At 39.2% G+C, this 25,429-nt stretch overlaps 1 protein-coding gene and 1 long non-coding RNA gene across 2 annotated transcripts in view; both read left to right on the top strand.

Moving 5' to 3' along the window:
• The window catches only part of LOC124165642 (lysine-specific histone demethylase 1A-like), a 100,419-nt gene extending 80,603 nt beyond the window's left edge, over window positions 1-19,816 (top strand). The window contains exon 12 of the mRNA XM_046543116.1: window positions 19,688-19,816. Coding sequence (XP_046399072.1) covers window positions 19,688-19,716 — 29 coding nt within the window. The 3' untranslated portion in view covers window positions 19,717-19,816. The remainder of the gene's footprint in view (window positions 1-19,687) is intronic.
• Window positions 19,817-19,967: 151 nt separating this feature from the next.
• LOC124165641 lies at window positions 19,968-22,853 on the top strand. Its single transcript, XR_006866275.1, has 2 exons — window positions 19,968-20,143; window positions 22,466-22,853. It is a non-coding gene; the product is annotated as an uncharacterized LOC124165641 (long non-coding RNA).
• Window positions 22,854-25,429: the final 2,576 nt, after the last annotated feature.

The raw sequence follows: 25,429 nt of genomic DNA, 5'->3' as shown, positions 1-25,429 counted from the left end.
GGGCTCATCCTCAGGGCTGAATGTTGTTTTATTTGTTTGTGGTTGCTAAGTCTCATTGTTACAATAAATTCCGTCAATTAAAATATATTTTAAAAACTAAGAAGTATGATGCTAGTTCTTTTATCGCACCTATATGTAACTTATGAAACAATATATTTCTTTACATGACTTTTTAAAAATATGTTCATTAACTGTAATAACGAAAAAAATTTGGTCAACTGCATCATGATTGGCTATCTCTGTGACGCTAGATGGCGTTAGTTTCGGATTTTCGTCTTCGCAAACTTTCTTTCAATTATAATATCTTTTGTAGAACGGGTTTCCAGGCATTGCCGATGGAGTATCCAAAATCTCTATTGAAGTTATTTTCCTCCAGCTTTATTTCTATAGCTACATTTGTGAGGCGATCACAAAAACCTTTGGCTTGGCATAGTATCAAATCCCGAGAAGAATTTACCCACATTATTCGCCGGAAAGCATCAAATCATATGGGTGCATAGCCTTTGCAAATATGTCAGAAAGTATTAATGAAATTTAGGAAGTCGACCGAGCAAACGCGTAATTGCTGAATTTTATTTCCATAGCATTTGATTAACTCGTGTTTGCGGTGATATTGCATTCCAACTCTATTATGCAAAGAATATGCAGCGCTAATGACATTCATTCTGATGCACTATGTTAGCCGACGGAAAATTCGCCCTAGATATTGCTGGTAGTGAAAACATTCAAATTTTCTACTTCAAACTCTCGAAAAAATAATGTTTTGGAGTATTTATTTTATACATAAACTTGATTCAAGTATTATTATTTCAATCCTTAGAGTTCAGTGTCTATTACGCCTTTTTACTGGTGTGCGAAGCAGGAGTTTGTGGGAACTGCAATAGTACTGTGATGTAATATCATATCCATTGCAGATGTAATTGCGCGTATCAAAACTTCTTCTTGTGAAAAAGTCTATATATGAGATTATATTCTTTGGTAATAAAGCGGATTTTTTTCGTGAGAAGTAACCGTAGATTTTAAATGCTATTTTCTACGTCCTACCGTTGTTATCTCCCTAGTCTTGGTCCTGTCGACATTAGGTCATTCACCTATACACCCTTGAGTAGTTTTTTGCAGAGACATGGCGGTCTGTTTACATTCCTGAGAAGTGGCATTAAAATTAAGTTATTTCGTGACCATCCACGCCCCGTTTGCGAGCAGAGAGAACGCCAAAGCCCTGGGCGTCGTGCACCCTTCATAACCTTTCCTCTCTGGTGAACGGATAACTCAGGCTCCGCGGAGAGTTCTTGCACAGAATATAGAGGAAAACCATGGGTTGATTACAGGTTTCTGTCGGGTAGAGCTAGCCAATCTCACACACCGATACACGGTGTCGTTGGCCGTAATTTGAGGTGAGAAGGTACGGTGCCGACTTTTGTAAAGAGGGGATGACTGCGCAGCTCGATCTCGGAGGAAAATGACAAACGATGCATGATGTGATCCAGGTTGACCTTTGCTGTGCAAGAGAGGTCGCAATGGAAGAATCGCCATTTGAACATACTCCACACTAACGGTACGAATCAACTAAACTTAGAGGCTATCATAGCAGCTGACTATTTCCGGGAAGGATTTGCCATTATTGGAGAAAGAGTGTGTGATGGGAAAATATGTGAAAACGTTTTAAATTGTGGAATGAATAGTTCATAGATGATAAATAAAGGTAAGCCAGAGAAGTTGACCCTTTAATTTGCTTTGCTTTAAAGTAGGATCTTTAATTTTTTTATTATCCGTCTTAAGCTTTTTTTTTTAGTGGTGGAACATTTAATCATCCACCGAACAGTCCCTGTCTTGCTACCTGCGGTTTTTCTCTTTTATCGTACCTCGAGAAAGTCCTGTCCTCCTGTCAGCGTTTTGAAAACCACGAAGAGCTGAAGGTGTCATGCTTGAAGTCACATGCTTGTTCCATTCTCTTACGGCAGTCTTCTACGACGCTAGAATACAAAAGTTGATCCCACGTCTATAAATGTATGACTCATGTCATGTCTAAAAATAGATGAACAATGAATGCTATATGTTAGAAGTGAGACGATTCCAAATTCGATTCTCGATTCCACCGATTCTAGGGCACGGAATTGGAACCAAGAATCAATCACCAAAGTCGATTCCGATTCAATGGATTCCAGGAAGATGAATATTTTGAAAATAGACTATAAGCTTAAGTCAGTAAGGCCACCACACACCTGAGCCAATATGCACTGATCATTATTTCCTTAGTAATATGTGTCTGCAACAGTTGGAGTGGTTATTACTTTATAATACCTGAGGATATATTACTATAATCTTAATTCGCTATTTTTAATGAATATACTTTTTGGGCTACTCAATTTTCTATATTATTTTATTTAATTCGACTCTTAAATTTTAATGACAGCAACGAGACTGATAAATCAATATCCCACCTGTTATTACGAATAATAATCAATGAAATCGGAATCGAGAATCGTGAATCGATTTGTAAGAACCGGAATTTGAATCTGAACCGAAAAAAGTGGAATCTACTCATCTCTATAATCCCTCGTTCAGAATACGATTGTTCCAGCAATCGTTGGAACTATCGTGCATTCACACAACGATGGTTTAAACTTGTGCTGCCGTCCAGTGCTGACATCTAAAGTGAACGAGAAATTGACTGTTAGCAAAGCTGTTTAGGTATGGAGGTTCAAGATATTACTGTGCTCAACGTATATTTAACGAGTAATATTTCTTCCGCCCATATTATTCCTTGCTTGGACAAACCCATGAATAAAAAATAGAGCGAAGAGAGGTTCTTGAACTTTTCGTCTTTCTCTTGTCGCTTCATTTTCCGGTCTCCCAGCGCCTAATCATCGTAAAGTGACAACGTTAGAAACTACGTGAACTATTGTCAAGACATGCATTCACACTGCTAGTTCGGCCAACTATCGTTAGAACGATCGCTCGTACAATCGTAATCTGAACGAGGCATAATATATGTAGCCAATAAAGTTTTTCACTTAACTTAGTTTTTTTTAAATACGGAAACTTGCTTTCTGGATGCGTCTCATACCGTCTAGGTTCGCCTAGTTAGCCCCTTTCCCGGAACCCTTCTCTCTCTCCACCCTCCAGATGAACCCCCATCCTTTATTTATCCGTGGCGACTCGTGGCTGAGTTATGGCGGGCCGCGGATCCCATTACGCGGCTTGCTCTCTCTCTCTCGTCTATCTGCGACCATATACATGCATCGGTCGAGTTGACTCCCCCTCGCTCCCGACCCCTTCTCGCTGCATTTCCCTCTTTTACAGAGTCTCTTCATCCGAGCATCTATCTCATCTCCGCTCGAATGAGTAGATTTTAAACTCGGCGGAGTGAGTTAAGAACTCACCCACCCTGTTAGTCCCGGCAGCATCCGCGCCATTCCCCTTTCCATCTCCTTTTAGATGTTAACCTTTAAGGAGGTTGCGCTACGACTGCGTGATTCAAACTTTAATTATTTAATGCCAACGGAAGATGACGAAGTCCAGGGTGACCCATGGGGTCTACGACATACATCTAAGAGATAAATTCTATTTCAACCAGAGCTAAGGTGTTTTCTCCGAGCAGCAAAGAGAAAGTTATTTTCATGAAAATTTAACATCATACTCTTCTATTTTAATGACGAATTGACTATGTTCGGCTTTCCAGCTTATTGTTTTCGGGGAATGCGTATCAAATTCCAAAATTTTATGCTCGTAATTGTAGAAATTCCGATTGATTTTTCTCGGGTATCCGTATTTGTACATCTGTAAGGTTAATAGTTTCATTTCTCTCATCGTTTGCATCGCCGAATCGGTAATTTTCATCAGAAAGTTCTAAATTGAATATATAAATGCTTGCTTACATAAAATAATTGTAGAACCATTAGCCAAACCTTTGGCATTCCAAATGTTGAGTATTCCGCATGGTAAAAAAAATTCGAATCACAGCTTATAAGGAATAATTTGTTGTGAATTTCGAGCGTTTTTCAGTCTAAAGCTTCCTAAATAAAAGTTTTCTGAGGCAACTCTCCTCTCTTGGTCGTTTGATTGGTTCATTAATATTATGCAAGCGGGGTGATAGGGTGCGTAATGTGTATTTAGTTGTATTCTTACTGTCGGTTTTTTCCAATTCCTTCGGTATTAGCTTTTCTCTTCGTTAATCATATTCATGTTAGAATGATGAAACGATTTCTTTTCCATCATTCATTTACATAAAGTGACTAAATCGGTAATGAAAGTCAACAGTGTTTTTATTTTGATAACCTTCTACTCCGTTAGGCGGAATCACACGAGATGGTTTTGTAAATATTTAGATTTTAACGTGTCACACTCGGAACCCTATAGGAAAGCCCCGAAATATGGATTATGGATAATAATTATTTAATATGATGATGAATCTTCCGACACCCACGCATTCATTGGATTCTGCTAATCTTCCGGAAGATTAGGAGTATCCATTTTTTTATTTCTTTTTTATTTGTCACATCAGGAATTAATTCTCTTTTGGTAACTGAAGTCAACCGAGGTAATGGCAAGCCTAAGTAAGAAAAAATTCAAATTAAAATCCTCAAAATCGAGGATTTTAAATTAAAATCTTTGTTCTTGAAAGCCCTACTTGAATTATTTTATGTATTCATATATTATTTTACTAATTTTATGAATTAAAAACGTATGCCGGTAGCCAGTCAATGAACTTGTGGCTTGTTTTGAGTAAAAACTTACAAGATCGATCACGTCTCAGGTAAACGTTCAAAATTGAAACTCGTTAGATCTCCATATGTTACTTTTATCTAACCCTATCTTTAGTGGAGAAAGAGATAGTGGAACATAGGGAAAAGTAATAGGAAAGCGTATATTTGGGGTATTTATTAAGCTTAAATTTTACGGAAGTGGACTATGTTTTAAAAGAAGCGTTTTTCCAGCAGAGTTAAGTGACGTCCCGTTTCTGGAGTCATGAAAAATGTTCTCGTTGAAATGATTTTCTTTTCTTATCTCCGTGGCAATTCATCAAAAGTGAAATCACATGGCTTGCAAGATGATCTTCCTTGTTTTGACTACGCTCTAGACTTTCCATTGCTGTCTTACCTCCCCTAATCACCTGCTACTCTGATGGGGGGGGGGGGGGAGGGGGGGAGAGAGAGAGTTAATTTTGACGCGATAATGCAAATGAATTTTCTCGTGAACTCATTAGCGCCGTAATTAAATGATCAAGATAAGTCAATGCCGTCGCGATATGTATGATAACAAGGGATGGCCGTTTAACATACCTGGAATTAAGTCCTATCCACTTCTATCGGACGCGCGAATTTTGGACGAAAATATATGTTTAGAGGTATGTCTTTCAGGGTGAGGAAATGTGGCTTTATGCCGGAAGTGAGGTTTTCTCATAATTTATTTCCTCATAAATCCATTATTACGCTGGTTCTCAAGTTTTCCCAGCATAGTATCTTATCCAGTATTTTAAAAACAAAAATATCGCCTCCAAATTAGCACCAAGTTTTTCTCCTGGCGACGGAATACATTTCATAGCATCTCTTAACTAAAAACAATCATAGGACTTGCACTTATCTCGTAAATTTTCGGGGTACCTACTTTGTGTAGTAATGGATTGCTCGAAGTTTTAATCCCCATTGTGAGAACTTCATCTCGAGACCATGGAGTAATATAAGGACTGGACACTCGTGCGAATTTTTGTCCGCCATAGTGAATCATTATTACCTAATTTTAATGACTAGTATGAATTAGTTGTGATAGTTCGGTCATAATTGATTTCTCGATTGCGTGAGCATCGAAAAAAGCGTAAGGGTGTTCGAAATGTCCACCTGGGTAACGAAAGAATCCTTATAACGTGGGTGCGGGACTCGTCGTGAAGGTGTTACATTGAAAAGAATAAGCATAAAAAGTAAGCGGTATTTGTTTGGCCTATGAAACAGGAAAATGATTTGGAAAAATACGCTTTTTCCCGTTGAATTCCTTGTTCTTCAAGGCTTTTCAAAGCTATTGACCGTGCTGCCATCTATTTTCAGAAAACATAATCACAGCTACACTATTTTTTTAATTGTTTGACCCAAGTTTCGATTAAACTATGTCATCATCAAAGGTGTATAGTGTATAATAGTGTATGGATGACATTTTTTTAATATTTACAATTCTTTAAATCTCCTGACCCAATTCTTTTTAAATGTTCTGACCCATGTCGAAACATGGGTCAGAACATTTAAAAAAATTGTGGAGCATTCAATATTAGTTTATATGTGGGGTAAAAGAATAATCAAGTGGACTGTATAAAGCGGAAGAGAGACAATTCCCACATTTAATTCGGTTAAGCAATTAAACAAATAATGAACAATTAACACAAAAAATACATAATAGAGAAGCCTGGAAATACAGGTCACGGAGAGTCGGAGCAGCGGTGAGAATACGTTGATCCGGCGAGCAGCATGCAGGAGAGGGCGAGCAACATGCAGGAGAAATGCGAACAGCAACGTGCAGGGATAAGCGGGCAGCATGCAGGAGTAGGCGAGCAGCATGCAGTCCGGCGGAACACTCAGCTACGCTGGGGAGGGAGAAAGGCGAGACTGCCTCTCGGGCCACTTATTCGTCAACTGCTCGTCAACTGCAACTGAACTGCATTGCTTCTCCGCAAAGGAAAACGCCAGGAGACTATTAGCGCCCTCCTCGGGAACACGGGGAAGCCTACAGCAGACGATAATAACTGAAGAACGAAAACTATGAGAAATAATACGCAACATTATATGTGATTTATGTTTCCTGTTACACAGTCCCACTAAATACGTATCACTATCCACCCTCATGTTGATCTAGTTTAAAATTACGATAAGTCGAACGAGGTTTAAAATAGCATAATTGGAAGCTTTCTTCCCCATAGTCGAGACTACTTTATTTCTGCAAATCTAGGGGGCTTGATATTCCAAATTAAATTTATATTAGGTACCTATGAGATGTGTATTTTTTTCATTTGTTTAAAATCTGCCGCTATATCTGCGACTTTTAACTTAATGCTCCTCATCGTACTGTTTAAATTATGTGAACTGTGTTTTAATTTTTCCAATAACGATTGTCAGGACTGTGGATAATTTCATCGTCGTCGTATGTTTGGGCTTGAGCGAAATACAAGGTCAAAAAGCGCATGTGGATATTTATGCAATTTTAAAACTCTGGTGGTCACGAATGCATCCCCAGTTTTGTAAAAGAAATTATCACAAAGTGCATGGATGGGCTACATGTAGTCACAAGTTTTTACATTCGTAACAATCATTGTGTTCCTCATTCTCATTGACACTTCTTTATTGGGAATATTTGAAATATCGTCAGTTGCCGAAGGTGGAAAATATCGTGGACTGCTCGTTTATACTCTTTGCAAACTCTCATTGTCAGTTTCACGGATCCGTTTTTCACTCAGTTGAGGGTTGAAATTGTACCTCTCCCTTCGATGCTATCAGTGCTTGATGAATTGTCTGTATCCAAGTTCGTTTCAGAATTTTGGGTGGTCGTTGTGATACGTAGGAGTAAATGTTTGAATATTCCCTGCCTTGAATTATCTTATGCTCGTTAAATTAAGTTGAGCTTTATTTTTATCTTGTTTCAATCAGTTAATACATAATATGAGGAAAATTTATTTCCCTGGAGAATATTTATCATTTTTTTAGAGTGGGATGGGCAAATTTGTATATTTAAAAAAAATTTCCCCGGAAATTCAACAGCGTTTCACTAAATGCAAGTCTGTTGTTGTTACTTATACACTTCCTTACAATCAGAGGTATAATAGGAACCTCGCTTCATACCCTTCAATCTCTTCTAATGTATATTGCTCTAAGTCACGCGACCGCGTAAAATGAAATTCCTGTGCATTTCTTTCACCGTTTATCACAAATAATTTTATCGGTATCTAATTATCCCCATACTTGTCGCTGCCTGGTCATCAAGACGTGTGAAGAATATTTCATTCTCTCTGACTTGTGTTTTTGCTAAGATTGGCAGGACTTATAATCAGATAATGGGCTAGCAACTAAACCACTGGATTAATTATCACTGTTTCCGCAATTTCATCGAAAATTAAGTCTCCCTCACATTACTTTCCGTGAGAGCTATCTCGAAGTAAATCGTCTGGGCGAGAAAGAATCCTTACTTCCACATCCTTTCGATGAACAATAATTAGAAGACAGTAATCGGGAGAAGCTTTCGGCATTTTAAGTGGATATGACCTCTCGTTCGCGTATAAGTCTGCGGTCTTCTTTTCCAGCTAACAGCAGATAATATTCTGTCGAAGCATGAATGTTGCTGGTCATTCTAATCTCACTGCGAAGCTTGCGTCGTACTGTCGAACCTCCTGGTGATCTGCATATTATCCCACGGGTTGTGTTGGGAGCTGCATCAGTGCGAGCGCATCAGACACTACGAAATATAGGTAAGCGTAGGCAGGCATTAGTAAAAAAGTTGTTTGCAGATTCCCTCGTACTGTAAGATTGTTGAGTAGGCCTTAAATGAACGTAGCAAAGTTTTGGCAATGTATTTGTATTATTTCTTTCTCTATGCCTTTCGAAGGTGCGTTTATTTTCCTGAATTCTCAAATAGGATATATGCACCGGGAGTTGTACCGACTAGTAGCCTCATTTTTCATGGGTATCACCAACATATAAATAATGGTAATGAAACCTCGCTAGGGTGCAAAGGTCAATTGTATTGACAATCTTTCACTCCTGATAAACTCTATGAGTTACTTGGCAAGCTTAAAAAATAATGCCAACGAGTTGTATGCTTAAAATAGTGGGTGCATAATTATTACTGTCCTATCATTTACGAGGCTTCATAGTCATTCTCTTTTTTAATCCTCATGGGAAATTTTCATCATCGATTTAATAACTCAAGTTGGTGAAAGGTCAGTCGTATGAGGTAGGAAAGTATGCAGTTGCCTTGCGCTAGAAAATTAATTGAAGTGAGGAAGTGGCTGATTTCCTAAGGTTAAGTGGCTATTCACTTAAGTGTGGCCTTCAGTGTCTTGCGAGACGAATGCTGGCGGTAGCTTCGCCTCTGAGCACCTGTGGATTGCTCGATGAGCGTGGGAACTGGGGTTTCTCGGGGAAATTGCTTTGGATTACGAATGTCGTGTTTATTTTTACGGCGAACAATGATAAATGAGTGCTTATATGGGCGTCCATTAAAGTGAATATACCTTTTGCTTTTCCAGGACTGGGGAAAAATCAAAGAGCTTTGGCTGCCATGCATAAATATGTATGAATTAAATTATGCTCCATGCGTTTTAATAGCATTGAATATGTCTAACTGGCATATGCATTTTATGCGTAAGTTTTTACCTTCATTCTTCATAGTCGTTTCTGTTCGATAACGGTTTTCCTTGGTATCTCGTTTAGCCGTACCCAACGATGAGCTGTCGTTTAGCCGGTTATTTGAAATGAAACCAGCTATTAACTTGAGAATTGTAACTATGCCAATAGCGATATCTCTCCTCCAATGAGGGAGTAGCATGGAAGGGAAGTAACACAGGGATACTACGTGTAATGAATCCCAGTTTGTATTAGCGTCCTTTTTTCCGTTCTGGGGTGTGATTCATTCGCATATAAAGTGATCAATACGTAAAGGTCATTGGAAAAAAGGAAACCCTTTTTGAATACATTTACTGTACATATTCTCAGAATGATGCTGGAAGATTTTCTTTCAGAGCCTTCGTTTCTCTCGAAATATTTTTGTCTTGGGTAACCGACCCGCTTAAATGGACGTCCAAGGCATTTTATTTTTGCGATGTAATCTGTGGTTTTAATCTGTGTCCAGTTTTCCCCCTTATACGCTGCTCTGTTATTCATCGCGACGGACGGGATACAATCTTAAGGCTTCCTGGTTTTTCTGCCAGTATGGGCGGTGTGTATAGACAGATGATGAGTCTACTTCATAAACTGCTGTGATAATTATAACTGATCCCCTGATTTGATCGGAATCGAAGTCTCTCCCTGAGATACCGAGATGGTTATTTTGATGGTCTCCTGAGAACCGGAGAGGGCATTCATCATCCAGTAAAGAGCTAATCGCGTGGCAGGTGTTTATTCATCCAGGTCACGTGGATTTTTAATCTACACAGTAGTTAATGTCGGTAGCTGGTTGTTTGAGAGCCCAGACGTGCTGCGACAGCTGTTCTCATTAGCTTTAGTGGGCATATGCTCCTCCTAAAACTAATGTCAAGTTCAATCACAAATTGTTATTCTATTATCAAGGTGATGACGCTTTTTAAATGCATTGCGATTTCGGTAATCCGACGTATGCAGCTTTGGCATTGCTGGATTATTATTGGACACGTACAGGAGACTAGCACGATGCACAAAAAGCATTTTAAGGTATAATTTTGCAATTAAATACATATAGTGACGCTATCTCTCCCTACTTTCAAGGGTCTTAGGCGAGGTAGATAACCAAATTAATAATAACGGTTATGGTTGATAAAGGCAGAATAAACCCTGGACACCACTGTGACTGTGCAAAGAACATTTCTTTTCCCGATTCAGTGGGTCACCTGACCAAAACTTCGTTCAAATAATGAACTGACAAATACCTACATACATAATAATTTTAAAAAATACTAACCATGTACTGAAAATATTTTGTTTAATACTGACGAAATTATATTAGACGAAGTGAGGTCGCCATCCCTGCACGCCGGATAACTTGTCGGATTATCGCAAGGCCAGATTACAGACATTGTTCTGCATCTGCTTCTTAGCATTCTGGAGAGTGAGTAGTTCTTCATTTTTGTAGTATCTTAAGGTTGACGTATGTACTTAATACCTATTCCATGTATGTTCATAAATATCAGGAGTTTTTAATAATCTTTTAATTATTTCGTCCAATTAACTGACCCCTAATATTTCATCAACATCTACTTACTACTCCGCATGCCGCCTCAATAGGCATTTGGCAGAGTTGTGTTAGGACATCAGCTGTATGCAAAAAAAAACAAGGTTCGAATAGAATTGATTGTAATATTGATTTCGTTATAGCATTTTAGTCCTTCATTGTTCGGGTTAATACCTATGCCGTGTACCTATGTGTTCGGCGAAATATCTCTCTTATTTTATCGTTTTGTCGGACCAAGGAACATTCTAAAATTATGCTCTTCTTGTCCCTCTGAAAGATGTTTCAGAGTAATTGCAATCGTATGCTTAGTTTGTTCCGCTAATTTGAACCCACGCAAATTTGTGGATTTAAAATGCTGACACCTTTGAATATATAAGAACAAAGAGTAATTTTTTTCAACGAAGTCGCGAATAGCAATGGTGAAAACAGAGAACATATTTTTGATTCAAAACGGAGATGACGTTAACTTCAGATAGCGTCGGAATCTCCTTGAGAAGGACGTTTCACTTGGAGCTGGGTTTCTAGGGTTTATATCCGGGTTACTTCAATCTACTACGGAAAATTACTGCTTAACAACCGCTTGTAGGGATAAAGACAATGGGAATAGATAGTAAGACTCGCCGTATTTGAAGATGGTGTCAGAGTTAGCTGCCGAAACTAGTTGGAGTGGATGAAAGTTCTGGTGCTCTCTCGGCGAATTAATTAGACAAATTTCTATTAGGTATTCAGCCATGTCCGAAGTTTGGAGGTCGAAATGGATTATCTCACCCGGCTTGAAACCCGAAAGAAATTCATGCATGTTGGAGTAGGTTTCACTTACCCGGATGCTAACTCGAAACATCTACCTGCGTAGCCTCCTCCAGTAGAGCCTCAAATCTTTAAATCTTTTGTCAAGTATAAACCTTCTCTCGGCAAGCAGCGTGTTGGTTTTTTTCACAGGGGGGGGGGCGCCCCCACGCGAATTATTTATTAATTCATGCGCGCCGTCCCTTTTTGTGCGAGTGCGTGGTCACCTTCCACCGAACCGTTCCATCGCGCCGGACACAAAAGACTCGGGCCCCTCCCTCTTTCTTATTCTTTGTCCTCCTTCCCCGCCTATTCTACTCGGAGTTCCCATGGGAGTAACAACGGAGCGAGAGGGCCCCTTCCGCGCCGCCCTAGCGCCGCGCTGCTCCCAAATGAAGTCATTTGTCTGACTCGCCGGACGTTACCTGCGCAATCACTCGTGTGTCCTCCTCCGGGGTGAACCTTCTACCCCCTCTCCTCCCCCTCCCCCCTCCACCCTGCCCTCCCACGTCTCCGTGTATGTAAGGCCGTCTCGGTTTCATGCCACTCTCTTCCATATGTCCACGTCTCCGTCCGTTCTTCCTACCACGACTGTCTGTCTGCCCCGCATCAAGCCGAGGAGAAGGCGGCTGCTTCCCCCCGCTGCACATTGCGACGTATCAATCACGCTCACTTCCTCGTTCTATGTTTATTCGCACCGCCCTTTTCTTCTTCTTCTCCGGTCCTTTTGTCCGGCCCTCTCTCGCGGAGGAAAGACACATGAGCGGCCCTCGGCGAGAATGCATCAAGAGACCAAAAACTTCCACTGGCGGTCACCGGGTGAGGCTGGTTTATAGGAAATAATGGCGAAAAGTTAACCGAAGGGAGCCCTTAGCTTGAGAATCTAGAACATGTTGGCGGCTTTGCGTTGTTATAGAAAATAATTTACGCCGAACCTGGTCAAATTAACGATCAAATATGCGTGGAGTTTGGTGGATATCCAATTAGCGTGCTGTTTTGGTAACGCGCGGTGTCTTACTTATTTGTTCCATGAGCTTTTCTTCCGTGATTTACTAACTCAAACTGTAAATTATAGAATAAGGCATCTAGGAGTAAAAATTACGCAGATATTAAATGGAATATTAACTCCGCAATGAAATTGAGGAACAACTAAACTAACAAGGGGAGACCACGAAAGTTGCTCCGCCTTTTTCAATGCCGTATTTTTTATGGCCTTCGGAATGGTGAACACATCCCTGAACTAGTAAGTCAAGCAAGAGAATAACAATTAGCCAGCAACTGACAGCTAAGAAACAATTGAATTTCAATACATTTCGTGCAGCAGTTTGCTGTTTGTTCTTTAGAAGAATCGTAGATGGCTACCAGGACACGTTAATTTTTTCATATTATCCCCCAGCGACATTAAGGTAATTTTTCGTTTGTGGTTAATTTAATATTTCTCTAATTTCTCTCAATAACCGCCTAAGTTTTGACTCCCTCGACGGGCTTACTCCTCACCCGTTTCACTGAATTCGTTCCTCCTAAAATAACTATCCCAGGCTTCTTCACATGCTTATTGATACTACACTTGCCTTCTCCTTTGATTTTGTACCGCCCTCTACTGCAGAGGACAGGCTCAAAAGCGGTCCGTGGCGAGAATGCATCGATTTTTTTCTGTTTGTAGAGTTTATCTCGACCAAATGAATGAAAAATTGAGGGAAATAAGATATTCCGGGGAATCGTTCGAACCCTTCGCCTGAACTCGAGCGTAAGCGAAACTGGACGATTGAAGTGAACTTAATATCTCTTTGAGTTGTGCATGTATGTACAGAAAGTGGCCCAAAACTTCGAACTGGCGGTCATAAGTAAATTTTGACTCACTCTGCGGGAATCTTCTTTCGTTTCATTGAATTTCGTTATGAATCTTCTTTTTACCTCTGGTGCCCCTTATACATATACTCGCTGATGTGTCTAACACTTAAACCTTTTTATGCTGTTTTCATTGCTTTAAGATTTTTTTGGCAACAATTCTCGTTACATTTCAGTTCTTGAGCATTCTTTTGTAACGAGCATGCATAGAGATTTCTTGGTGTTATCGTCGGTTGTCGTTTAATGACTGTCCTAGGCATGTTCCAAACAGTTAGATTTTTCCATCGTGCCATCCAAAATGGTCCAGTTTGAGAAATGGTCCTGCTAAAGCTGATGTCCAATCCAGCTACGTCGATCGTATTTTGTTGTTGGTGTTCTTGGGAGACTAGTTTGTCTCTCTCCTTCATGTATGAGAGCCATACATCCATTTCTATCACGTCATCATCCACTCTTCCAAATATTTCAGTGCCACAGAATTCGTTCAGAATTTTCGTCATTCTTACCTATCTTAATTCTAGTTTCATGTCATCAATGGATTAATTTATAATAATAATAATTAACGAATGCTTCTAACGTAGAACCGTATATGTTGTTTTCAAAGTGGCTGGTTAGATGCCTTTGAAATATAGCAAATCAATGGCCATTTTAAATGGCGGCCTCATGCATGATTATTGTGCGAAATAAATTTAAACCAATTAATAGTCATTCGTTGATTAATTTGCATCTGAATTCTAATTACACTTAAAAATATTTTTTTAAAATATATTTTCGAATTCATTTAAAAAGTGAATTTATACTGTGAAGTAAGCGCTTTCAAAGGTTTAGCTATCATATATGTGTTAACAATTGTGGTTATACCTATCTTTAAATATTTCCAATAGTATTACAATCATGGTATGATAACCTGCATTTGATCGAGCTTCTCTCCATCTTTTTCTCTGAATTTTTGTGTAACAAGCGTGCTGCGCCCGCTCCCAGCGGGCTTCCCCCGCTCTTTTCAATGCAGTCCGCAGAGGGATAGGCGCGTTTCTAATCCTTTACAAAATCCTTTGTTAAACGCGCATGATGACTCATACTCACGTATCAACAGGAGACTTGAATGTGGAATCAGCCGCATTTTGATAAAAGTTATTTAAAGAATGCGTGATATTGTTGCAAATGAACAAATGTACCAGTTTGTGCGCCGTTAACGTCAGGAATATTTACCGGTTTTTGTTTTTTTTGTTTTTTTTTAATTATTTAAAAACCAATTTTAGGAAACAATAGCAATATTTAGGTAGTAAGATATGCCGTTGCATGTTCTCTGATAAATTCTGTGCATTTGGTACCTCATTTGTAGAGTTTGGTTGCGTATAAGTTGAGAAAAAGGTATCTATACAGTAGAAATAATATAGATGATGGTTGTCCAGATTCGTTGCATCCCGCAATGGGCGGTAGTTTGCGAAAGGTAGGTTATGCCGTGCTTATTGATTGGAAAGCAAAGCATTAATCGAGGCTAATTAGTACCGTGATAAATGAAAAATCTGTTAAATATTAATACTAAAAATATATTTACCCATGATGAGTTGAAAAATAAGCTCTGAATATTTTATTTCCTGTTTACGGTCGATCAGATTTTTTGCTCATGCCTTTAACGGCGCCCCAATCCCCAATCTTATGCCAGTTGACAGTTACCACGGTAGGAATTCTAGCTGTTGAAACAAGGCGTAAGTTTGAATTTCTGCGTGCTGTGGAATCTTCATTGTTTCGTTATCATCCTCCAGCGATGACGGGCGTGATGGATGTCGATCATACTTTGTTTTCCGATCGAAGACAAAAGAACAACTGCGTGAACCACTGGTCCTCCTCTTGGCATCTATCTGAAATCTCGAAGACCGGCAAGGAAGACCGGCCTTGCTCTCTTATCGATCTGGCCCTACCTTGGTCTTTTTATCGTAGCGGGTTTAGCTGGCCTCATCGATCCGAGTTCGATTAGTATACGTAATTTACTTTTTTTAAAGCATGTTCGAATCCCTTCTTGGGCGTCAGTTTGGCCTTTGTTTTCAGCCAGAGACTGTCAATCAGCTTTTTCAGCGAATGAAACGAGAACAAACTCCTCCCATGCGCGCTATAAAAATTCTTGTGTCCTCTCTACAGTCATTTTCATGTCATTAGGTTTTTTTTAAATAATTTATCTCTGTTCCTGTTAGTTAAAGTTGTTCTTGCTTCGTATTGCCTCATTAGTTGGAACCCGTACTAGTCTATGTCCTTGGTCATAAGAGATGATTCTTACTGGGAGAACTTGCTTCCTGATATTTGCGGAGAAATAGTTTCTTTATGACAGCGTATTTGATTCCCATGATGATATTACGCTTGAGCGAAACCGGACCCTGTATGAATGGATGATTTCAGGATGAGTACGCAAGCGGTTTTGTAATGATTTCACTTCAGTGTACCGTGCGTAATCCGATTCCTGGGATATCTCGTATTCAAACCTGAGCATAATAATGGCAAAACGCCCATGAATTGGTCGTCTTCCAGGAGGAGTGTGACATTATGCAAAATATCTCGTCCTTGGTGTGTATATTTGCGTCCCATCATGGAACTTGTGGGAAAGGTATTGCTATTACTCACCTGATTACGTCGTCTATCGTTTATCAGAGTTGAGCGTTACTCACAAATCCTTTCACTTCTACAGCGACTTCCGTGATGCTACATTCCTGGATTATTTTTCTTGGAATACACTGTTTATGAGAGTTGAAATAAAGGTTATGAAATATGTATTTTTAAATTGGTAATTTGTCCCATCGTATAGAGGTTGTGAGTTTGCGTTATTTCCAGGCTTATACGATTTCCTTGTGCAGGTTCATATGCATTTCACAATATCCGTGGGAATATACATTTTCCATCTAGAACAGTGTTCGTAGGGATTGCTTTCTGCTAAATGTCCCTCAGGAATGAAGCAACTTGCCTCAATCACTCACGAAGGCTCTACCGCGAGTGCACGTAACAAAAGCATGACCATTTAATTCTTACTTTTTCATCTCTTGTTTAAAATATTTTTTAATAAAAGATGAAAATCTTTTAAAGATGAAATCTTTCGATGCTAATGAGCAAAATTACCAATTTCAATGTGAGACTAACTACTGTGGCACACTTAACACTGCCTTTTAAAGTTTCACTATTTATTTCTGTTTTGAGCATTTTTGAAGCCATTTTCATTAAACCTACGTCATTTGACGGCATTAATTTGTTGACAGCTCATAAATTTGCATCGTAAATGCCTACATTTTATTTTCATCGTGACTATTATTTCATGATGCTTAAACTTGTCAGTTTATTATCCAATAGCCACATGTTTTCTTCTTGTAACCTACACTCATTTAGTGTGCAGCCTGGCACTGCCATGTAAGTCTATGGGAAATAATAATTATAAATTCATTTATTGTTCTAGGAGTGAGCTCCTTTGGAACATAGTATCAATTTACAAAGTGTGCAAGACAATTAATACGGGAATAAGCCAATAAAAAAATCAGGAAACAACTGAAAATTTCATTTGAATTGTTAACAATAGACATAAAGGTAACAACTTTATCATTCAGCTATTTGAAAAAAGAACTGAATTGCTCCTTCTAACACAAAAATGAGCATGAAAGGCAGTAGCGAATATGTATATGCAATTAAAAAAATACTGTACGGAAAAGCCCCTCTTTTTTAGAGAATCAAGTTGCAATAGCAGCGATAAAATACGATTGTACCATTATATTTAAGAGAAAATAGTATTTAATTTGGTTTTAGGAATTTCGTCGTTTAGGCGAGAAATCACCCGAGTTTTCCGGTAGGTCCGAAATGCTCGCGGAGGGAGCGAGGTCTTGTCAAAAATCTCCTCTTCCTCACCTCCCCTTCTCACCCCGTCTCCTTGGCTACCGAGCCAAGCCCATGAGCAGCAATCCCACGTTGTCGTCTTTTCCCTTTCCTCCTCCCTCGCCCTTTGCCTATTCATCTCCTCACCCCTTGGGCCCGCGGGGAGACGGGGATAAAGTGGGGAACAACTGCCACAGGTCCTTATCGATGCCCGGACTTTTCCCTCTAAGGTAAGGAAGCAGGGACAATAAAAAGTCTCCCCGCAGCAAGAGTGGAGGTAGTATCGCGAGAAGGAGAGGCCGAGAAACTTGGGAAGGCATATTTTAAAAGCCTGATTTGACATTAATCTCTTCTAATTGGATAGTTTTTTCCCCCCTTTTCATTGAAACGGGAGATAAAAACATCGCCATTGTTGAGCGGAATCCAGCCAGGTAATTAATCATGTCCTAAATGGGGGAATCCTACCCTGAATTGTAATAAGAAGCCTATGTTTTCCGCTACGAGTCTCCGATTTGAACATTTCCCTCCTTTTTGGACTCTTTATTTTTATTTTAATCTACTGAGGATGGACACTAAGCTAGAATCGGCCAGGTGCCGGTTTGTCTTTTATTTCTGACGATGCTATACTTGGTGATATCATCCTATTTTTCTCACGGCAAAACTACGCAAATTCATCGCGTAACACGTCACTGACATCTGATTTCAGAACCGCTTTCTGACTACTGTATTGTGGTGTATCTCGGTACACAGAAGCTTTCAAAGCAAAGGAATCCGCAGCTGATATTTATCGTCGGATGTCATCCTCATCCTCCTCCTTTGTCAGAAAATATTCGTTTTTAGATGAGGCTCCAAGGGTAGCAATAAATGAAAGAGTCAACTCACCGACGTACTTGTCGCCTCAGCTTTTATTTATCACTGCAATTAAAGTTGAAACGAATGCCGTAGAAAGTTGGAGCTTTTATGTAGCTGAATCGCGTACTCTGGTTGCTGAATGTACTTCGTTGAACTTTAGTTATTTTTATTTCAGATTTTCTCGGTTTGATTCTTGATACTCAATTCGTGATAACTAAGGGCTGGATTTTCTTTAGGCTGTGGAACCAGTTGTTACTGCCAATGAGGAATAAACCAATTATTACTGCCGTCCGTGCACTTGCCAATTTGTATCCTACGCTTGGAAGTTACCTAATAAAGTTACCTACTGTGAAAAAAATAAATCATGGTTGATAACTATACAATGGAAGTATCAAGCGTAAGTCTGGATCAGCTTCGAGTCGCTTTATTTTTGGCAGTTTCCGTGTTATTCAGGCCTTTTTCTTACGCACCGTGCGTCGAAATCTTTGCTTCGTTCTTTTCGTGTTCCTGCGTAATCGTTCACTTCCTTAATATATGCGCGAAGAAATTATTTTGATAGAAATTCCTTTGAATTTAATTGCGATAAGGATCATTAAAATTTCACACCGTTTTAACTCGAGATTTCATGGCCGGGAATATCATTTATCTAACTAATTTGACGGATAATCAAGCAGTTTCATTTTCACTTGTGAGGTCTGGCTCGGAAAGTCGCATGAAGGAAATGCTTGTATTTAATACTATTTTTTTTCTCATTACATCTTGTTATGGTGGACTGTTACTTTGAATTTCTTTTACGACCAGCTGACGGGGAGTTAGCGGATGAGATAGTCTCGTAATTGCCTTCATAATTATTCCTCACGTGTGAGGTGATGGAAAGAGATTCATGGGAGGATATTTCAACCAGCAGTGTGTGTTTTATTTTTTTATTTCTAATCAGGCTGGCTCACTCTGGAGGATAATGCCGTTGCGGTTATTTCTGGAATATCTCAGCATTACGAATAAACGATAAAAACTTTTGGCATGGATGGTCAGTTATCTTTGAATAGAAGAATTACGTGGTTGTTCGCTCTTGACATGTTCGCAAGGTGAAATGTTCTTACTATTCCTTGCGGAGTTTAAATTTCTAAATAACCATTGTAAGTCTATTCTCATAGATCCTAATTGCTTGGTAATAAATATAATTGCATTCGTCTTGTTGCATATATGGTAATGAAAAATTATAATTCTCTGTGACATAAATGAATGTCTTAATCATTTTAGTTTAATTTAGTCTATTGGCTTTTATGTAATATAAGGTGTAGGGGAAAATATAGAGTTTTGTGGATATATCAATGGAAAATAAGTCTTATAGGGGGACTAAAGGGATAAATCAAATGTGGGGGGGGGGGGGGACAAGAGAGTGATGTGATTAAAATGTTCCATGTAAAGCTGAATTAACCAATAGAGTACTTGACCACAGGTGCCACTCTTATGGAAAACCTGGATTAATTGTGCCTGGAAATCCATTGGACGTCAGGCCAATCAAGATAAGAAAAAATCTGGAAAAGCCATATGTGCTGTGAAAGTCAAGGTCATTGTCATGCGTATTATATATTTGGATGAAAATCCCAATCCGTATGTGTCATTCAGGTATTAGCCCATGTCTTTTATATTAATTTTTAATTTGTAAGCATACGTATTTTGTTTTATGTCTGATATGCTACTAATGATAATCACATTTTTTTCCTCTAAGGAGATGATTATATGGTGAAGTATATGTATAATATCAAACAATTTGGGAATTTGTGATGGAAATTGTGATAATAGCCTGGAAAGGTCAGGTAATTTCATCTTGATATTGAAGTGGCCACCATGTTCACCACTGATAATCAGGGTGTCCACTACTCGGTGAAACCGAGTGTTAACCATAATTCAGGTATTATTCCGTGCCTTTTAAATTCATGTTTAATTTATAAGTTTACGTATTATCTTTTATAACTGATAGAACTTTATAGAACTGATTATATTCACATTATTATCTCCTAGCAGATGAATATTTGGTGAATTATATAATATCAAACAGTTTGGGAAATTTTGAATGGAAATAGAAAAAAATTGCCTGGAAAGGTCAGGTAATTTCAGCTTGAATTTGAAGAGCCACCTTGTAAAACCGGAAAAAAAAACTTCAGATTACTCAGGGAAATATGGTCTAATGGAATGGATCTCAAGGAATTTGGTAGAACTCCTGGAAAAAATTGTTTTTGATGCATTCATCGTCTGGGGAAATCTAGAAAAATGTATTGGATTCTCACGACATATCTTAAGCAAGGCGAAACGTAAAATAATTTTGGTTAGATTTTTGTTCAAATTTTCCCAGGAATCCCCTAAATAGAAGCCATTGTTCCAGTAATTTTCTATTACAAGTTGGAAATAAGGTAATAAAACTTTGTAAGGTTCACTATTATTTAATGATGGGCACCACCCGGGTTTCGTAACTTGATTACATCATAGACCTGACGATGTAACCAAGTTACGAAACCCGGGTCGTACCCATAATAAAATAATAGTGAACCTTACAAAGTTTAATTTCTTTATTTCCTATGTGATGAGGTTTTACAAAGTAAAGCCTGAAGTTATCGGTTATATTCTATTACAAGAATTGTATGTTGGGAATGTTGATTACTTGATATTTTTTACGTATCCACATATCTACGGTTCATATTTGGAAATTGTTCGGCAGACGTGTTTGTGCACTGGGTTTCAGATGTAGGTTAATAGAGTTTCCATTTGAGCCAAGTAAATGTCACAGAACATTTACGGTATATCTTTTGTGGGAGGTCATGAAGAGGGTCCGCCATTTTAATATTTTTTAATATCATAAGTTTGTGATAATGCCTGCGCTGTTTCTTCCTTAATATTTTAAAGTGTGAGGTGTAGTTTATAGAATATGATCTCTGCATATTTCCCGAGTTTTCTTCTGGGTCAGTTTGCTTGTGACAACAGTTTCAACGGTCTCGTCGAGGTATCTACAGACGCTGGCAGAATAGCCGGCGAAATTGTTGTCCATAAGTCAACTGACGCGGAAAAAAACATGAGAAAAATACAGATATCAAACGATCACCGCAGAAACCTTCATTCTAACTTTATAGAATGTGTTAAATGTTTATTGAGCCTAATCAAATATGGGTAACTTGGATGTGTAAATAAGTTTCTATCATCTCGAAATGCTACGCATAGCATGACATCTGAAGAACTTTATGTGGTCAATAATGTCTACCACATGAGCAATGTTTAGCCAAAAAGCTTACAAAAGCCCGGAAAACTAAGCTTTTCCCCTGAAAACATTGAAACCTCTGGGAATTTCTCAATTTCTCTGCAGCGGACACCATGTAATAAGTACATATCCGTTTTTGGCTTTGCGTTTCGGTTTTTAAGTTTCATCCAACTTCATGGACCACCTCGTTCGCTTGGCTGAGAATCCGGATCAAGTCCCTCCTCTCCCGCTGATAAATCGACAAATGGGAAGTCAGCGGAGGGGGGGTGGAAGGAGTCTCGCTCTATCCGCTTAGCGACCTTCCTCATCCTCCCCTTGCCTCCCCTTCTATGTCTCCCGTTTCCCGCAGGAAACGGTACACTACAACGTGGGGGATATTCTCAGATCTTAATGCAGTTTTCCGCGAAAATGAGCTTAATTTGCGTGTAATATACGCGTGCCAATTGCTTGAAAGTAAAGAAAAAAAAGCAATGTAACATTAAGGTTGCTATTGAACGCGGCATGGTAGTTGAGGTGGCGCTGAGTGACATGATAGATACAGTGGATGAAAACGTTTATGTTGGAGGCAGAACAATTAGCAGAAGAGAATATAGAAACAGTGTGCCGCAATTGCCGCTCAGTCAAACTTCAACAAGAAGTAAAATTTCTTGCAACACCAAAAAAGGGACGTACAAACTAATAATGTCTGTCGTTCTGTCTTCACCGTGCACTTGAGCGGTGGAAATTCTAGGGTAGATATTGGAAAGGAGATATGGAGTATTTGAAAGGTAGAATTAACGGGAGATGATGGAAGTATCATTGACAAATCCGTAAATGAACGTGTTACTGGTAGGGAATGAATAAATTAACCCTATATGTATTGGCAATTTTCCGCTGATTAAATATTTCCTTTGATTAGAGTGAATCATTACTTCCAAAGCAGTGGGAGGTAAAATTTGTGGTGTTCATGTAAATGTTAGCATTTAGTAATTTTTATTTTACCAGTTGAACCCGGAGGGCATTATTTTTATGCCAAAGAAGAGAATAAATATTTGAATTATGCTTTTAATTGGGACAAGAGCTTCATTACGATAATGCTTAAGGGCTATATGAAGAATAAGAATACCATTGGCGGACCTAGTCTGGTCTGCACGGGACAGTTATTGCTGGAAGTACACTGCAAAACGCTTATTAAAGAGGAGCGCGGAGAGACCGAAAATCGGAGAAGCTGGAAGACTACTGCAAATACATCGTGAGAATGTTAGCGAAGATAAAGCTGGTCCACCGTGGCATCAACGATTGACGTCATTTTGAATTATCCGTAAATCGGATGTGGTGATCCCTTTGTCAATGTACGGTCACGCTTTAATTTTCTGAAATAATAAAGTATACTTGGGCCGATTTCCACCGTGGCATTCATGATGAAAGGTGTATGGTTTCAATACACGCTTCATTAAGAACCGATTCGAGTTCACCTCGTAGATGTGGGCGCAGTGGTATTAAGTCCACATGGTTCGTAGTGGGGTGTATGTTGAAACCGAATACCTATTTTTAATAATAAATTCGTTAAAATTCAATAAAATCAAGCCTACGACATATTGCTTCGAAACCGGTCGGTTTTTGTTTTTTTGTAATTTATGGACAATTATCTGGATTTAGTAACTTCTTTCAAAATGCAAAAATTGTGCCAGATAAACCTTGAATCCACTTTTTTTATGCCTAAGAAGAGAATTTACTTCCGGATTATTCGGCGGGAGTCCACCTCGGCAATGTTGGAAGACTCTGGTAAGTTAGTGCAAGATTGACACACCAAGATCGGTCGGGATTAGTTTTTTTTTAAATCCTATGAATAATTATCCGTAGGTAGTATTTTCTTTTAAAAAATGTCGCAATTCAGCCGGATAAACCTTGAAACCACTCTTTTTGTGTCTGAGAAGAGAATGAACATCTGGATTATTAGTGAGGAGTCCTCTATGACAATGTTGTCAGGCTCTCTGGTAAGTTAGTTTAAGATTGGAACACCCAGAATGGACAGCTAGGAAAGCAAGTACTCTTCAAATCATATGAACAATAATTATTATTATAATAAATAAATTATAATATATAATTTTATATTATATATAATATATAATTTTATATTAAATATAAATATAATATAAATCACGAAGTATTGTAATACTTCGTGAATTCAACAATTTCCGGCTGTTATCATTGCTGATACGGAGCCCCTCCACCGCGTTCAAGCGTCTAGTTTTGATTTACTCTTCAAATCTTGGAGCCGGGATCGGACAAGCTGGAAGACCACAGAAAACCCATCGAGAGATTGCTGCCAGGAGAAGAAGGGAAGAGGCACAGTGTCATCATCTATTGACGTCGTAATGAATTAACCGTGAATCGGCTGTGGCGATGCCTGCCGCCCACGCCTTGCCGGCCCAGAAGGTCGCCACCTTCTTCTCGGGCCCTTGCCGAGGCACGATCACGGATTCCCACGATTCGGCCGCGTGTCCTCTCAGGGGTGGCACCTAATTGATCACGACGACGCAGGGCAGATGGAGGGGCGATTTGTCTCTCGATCGGGTTGGTTGGCAGGCGGAGGAGGAGGTGTCAACCCTTTGAGCCGTGTGATTGGTCGATTAGCGCCCCTTATCTTCGCAATGATGTTTTAATCTGGGCGGCCACACGTCTCGCCGGACCTCAGGGGGTACCTACTCTTTTTTGAAACCTCTCTCTCTCTCTCTCTCTCTCTCTTCGGTCCTCCTCCTCCTCACTGCCCGATTCGGTGGTTTTAAGCCTTTCTTTTTACGACCGCTATGAATTATTTTTCCGCGCGCCAGTTTTTACGAGTTCCTCTCTCTCTCTCGGCATCGCCGCTGCAATAGGTCGGTGCCTACCTATAGGAAGCGTCTAATGCGTGACGTGAACGGGCGAGAAGTCTTCCTTTATTTATTCGTTTCCGTTTTATTCGCGTCGAGTGTGATTTTCTGGTGGCGTCGCATCATTTCGAGTTGGCTCCCTTTAAGTGCCGTAATTTCGGATTTTTATGTCTTATTAACGTGCGAGTGGATTGCCCTAATGGGAGGACGGGGATAAATACGAGGGACTTCTTCTTGGAATCATTCCCGAGATCTCTCGCTGCTGATGCATGATTTGGTATTTTCTTTGAATGTTTCATCTCCATGTGGAGCTTATTTAGAAGGCTTTCAACTTAAATGTGTTGGCACTCCATGAATTCCACCGTAAGTTGACTAAAAAATTGACTTCATTGCTTTAAATTTTATCTCGCGAAAAAAATAATTGTGTTCCTCTTGGGGTCCTGGATCTTGATCATACATTTAAAACGATTTCAGATTTACAAAGCATTTCACTGTTTTAATTTGTATTTGTAATTTTTTTTCTTTTCACTGAGCTGTCCCGAGAATGTTAATCGGCCTTCTAACGTCTGCGTGTGATTCATTCATTGAATATCCTAGCACATGCGAGCAAGTAAGGAAAAATAATATTTTAGGTTTGAAAAACTTTTCATTGCGCAATGTATTTAATGAAAAAACACGCTTATGTTTTTCGGTCCATGTTGTTTTAGCATCAAATCTTAAAATTTCTGGAATAACCTACTTTTACGTATCGCGGTATTAAATTTCCTTTTGATGTAAAATGGAATTACATCCGCCGTGACATCTTCATATTTATATTAGTTGTTGGTACCGTAACAGTCTGGGGGGCAGTAGTATCTCACTCGAAATTAGTTCCAGTAAAATATCCGCTAGGTTTAATTGCTGAGGACGGTCATGAATCTGGAGAACAGCCTCGTATCAAATATCAAGTATCAAATCTCAACAGTGACCATTTCGATGAACGGTAATAAAATTTATCACCACGTTAAATTTTTTAAGCTAAGATTTGAGAGCCTATGTCCGATCTCCTTCCTCTCAGTACTATCGCGTCACGGGTGTAAGGCGTGTGGTACTATCT

This window comes from Ischnura elegans, chromosome 9 (genome assembly GCF_921293095.1).
Source record: "Ischnura elegans chromosome 9, ioIscEleg1.1, whole genome shotgun sequence".
Lineage (NCBI taxonomy): Eukaryota > Metazoa > Arthropoda > Insecta > Odonata > Coenagrionidae > Ischnura > Ischnura elegans.
Note: the sequence above shows the minus strand (reverse complement) of the source record. Positions and strands in the feature narration are given on the sequence as shown.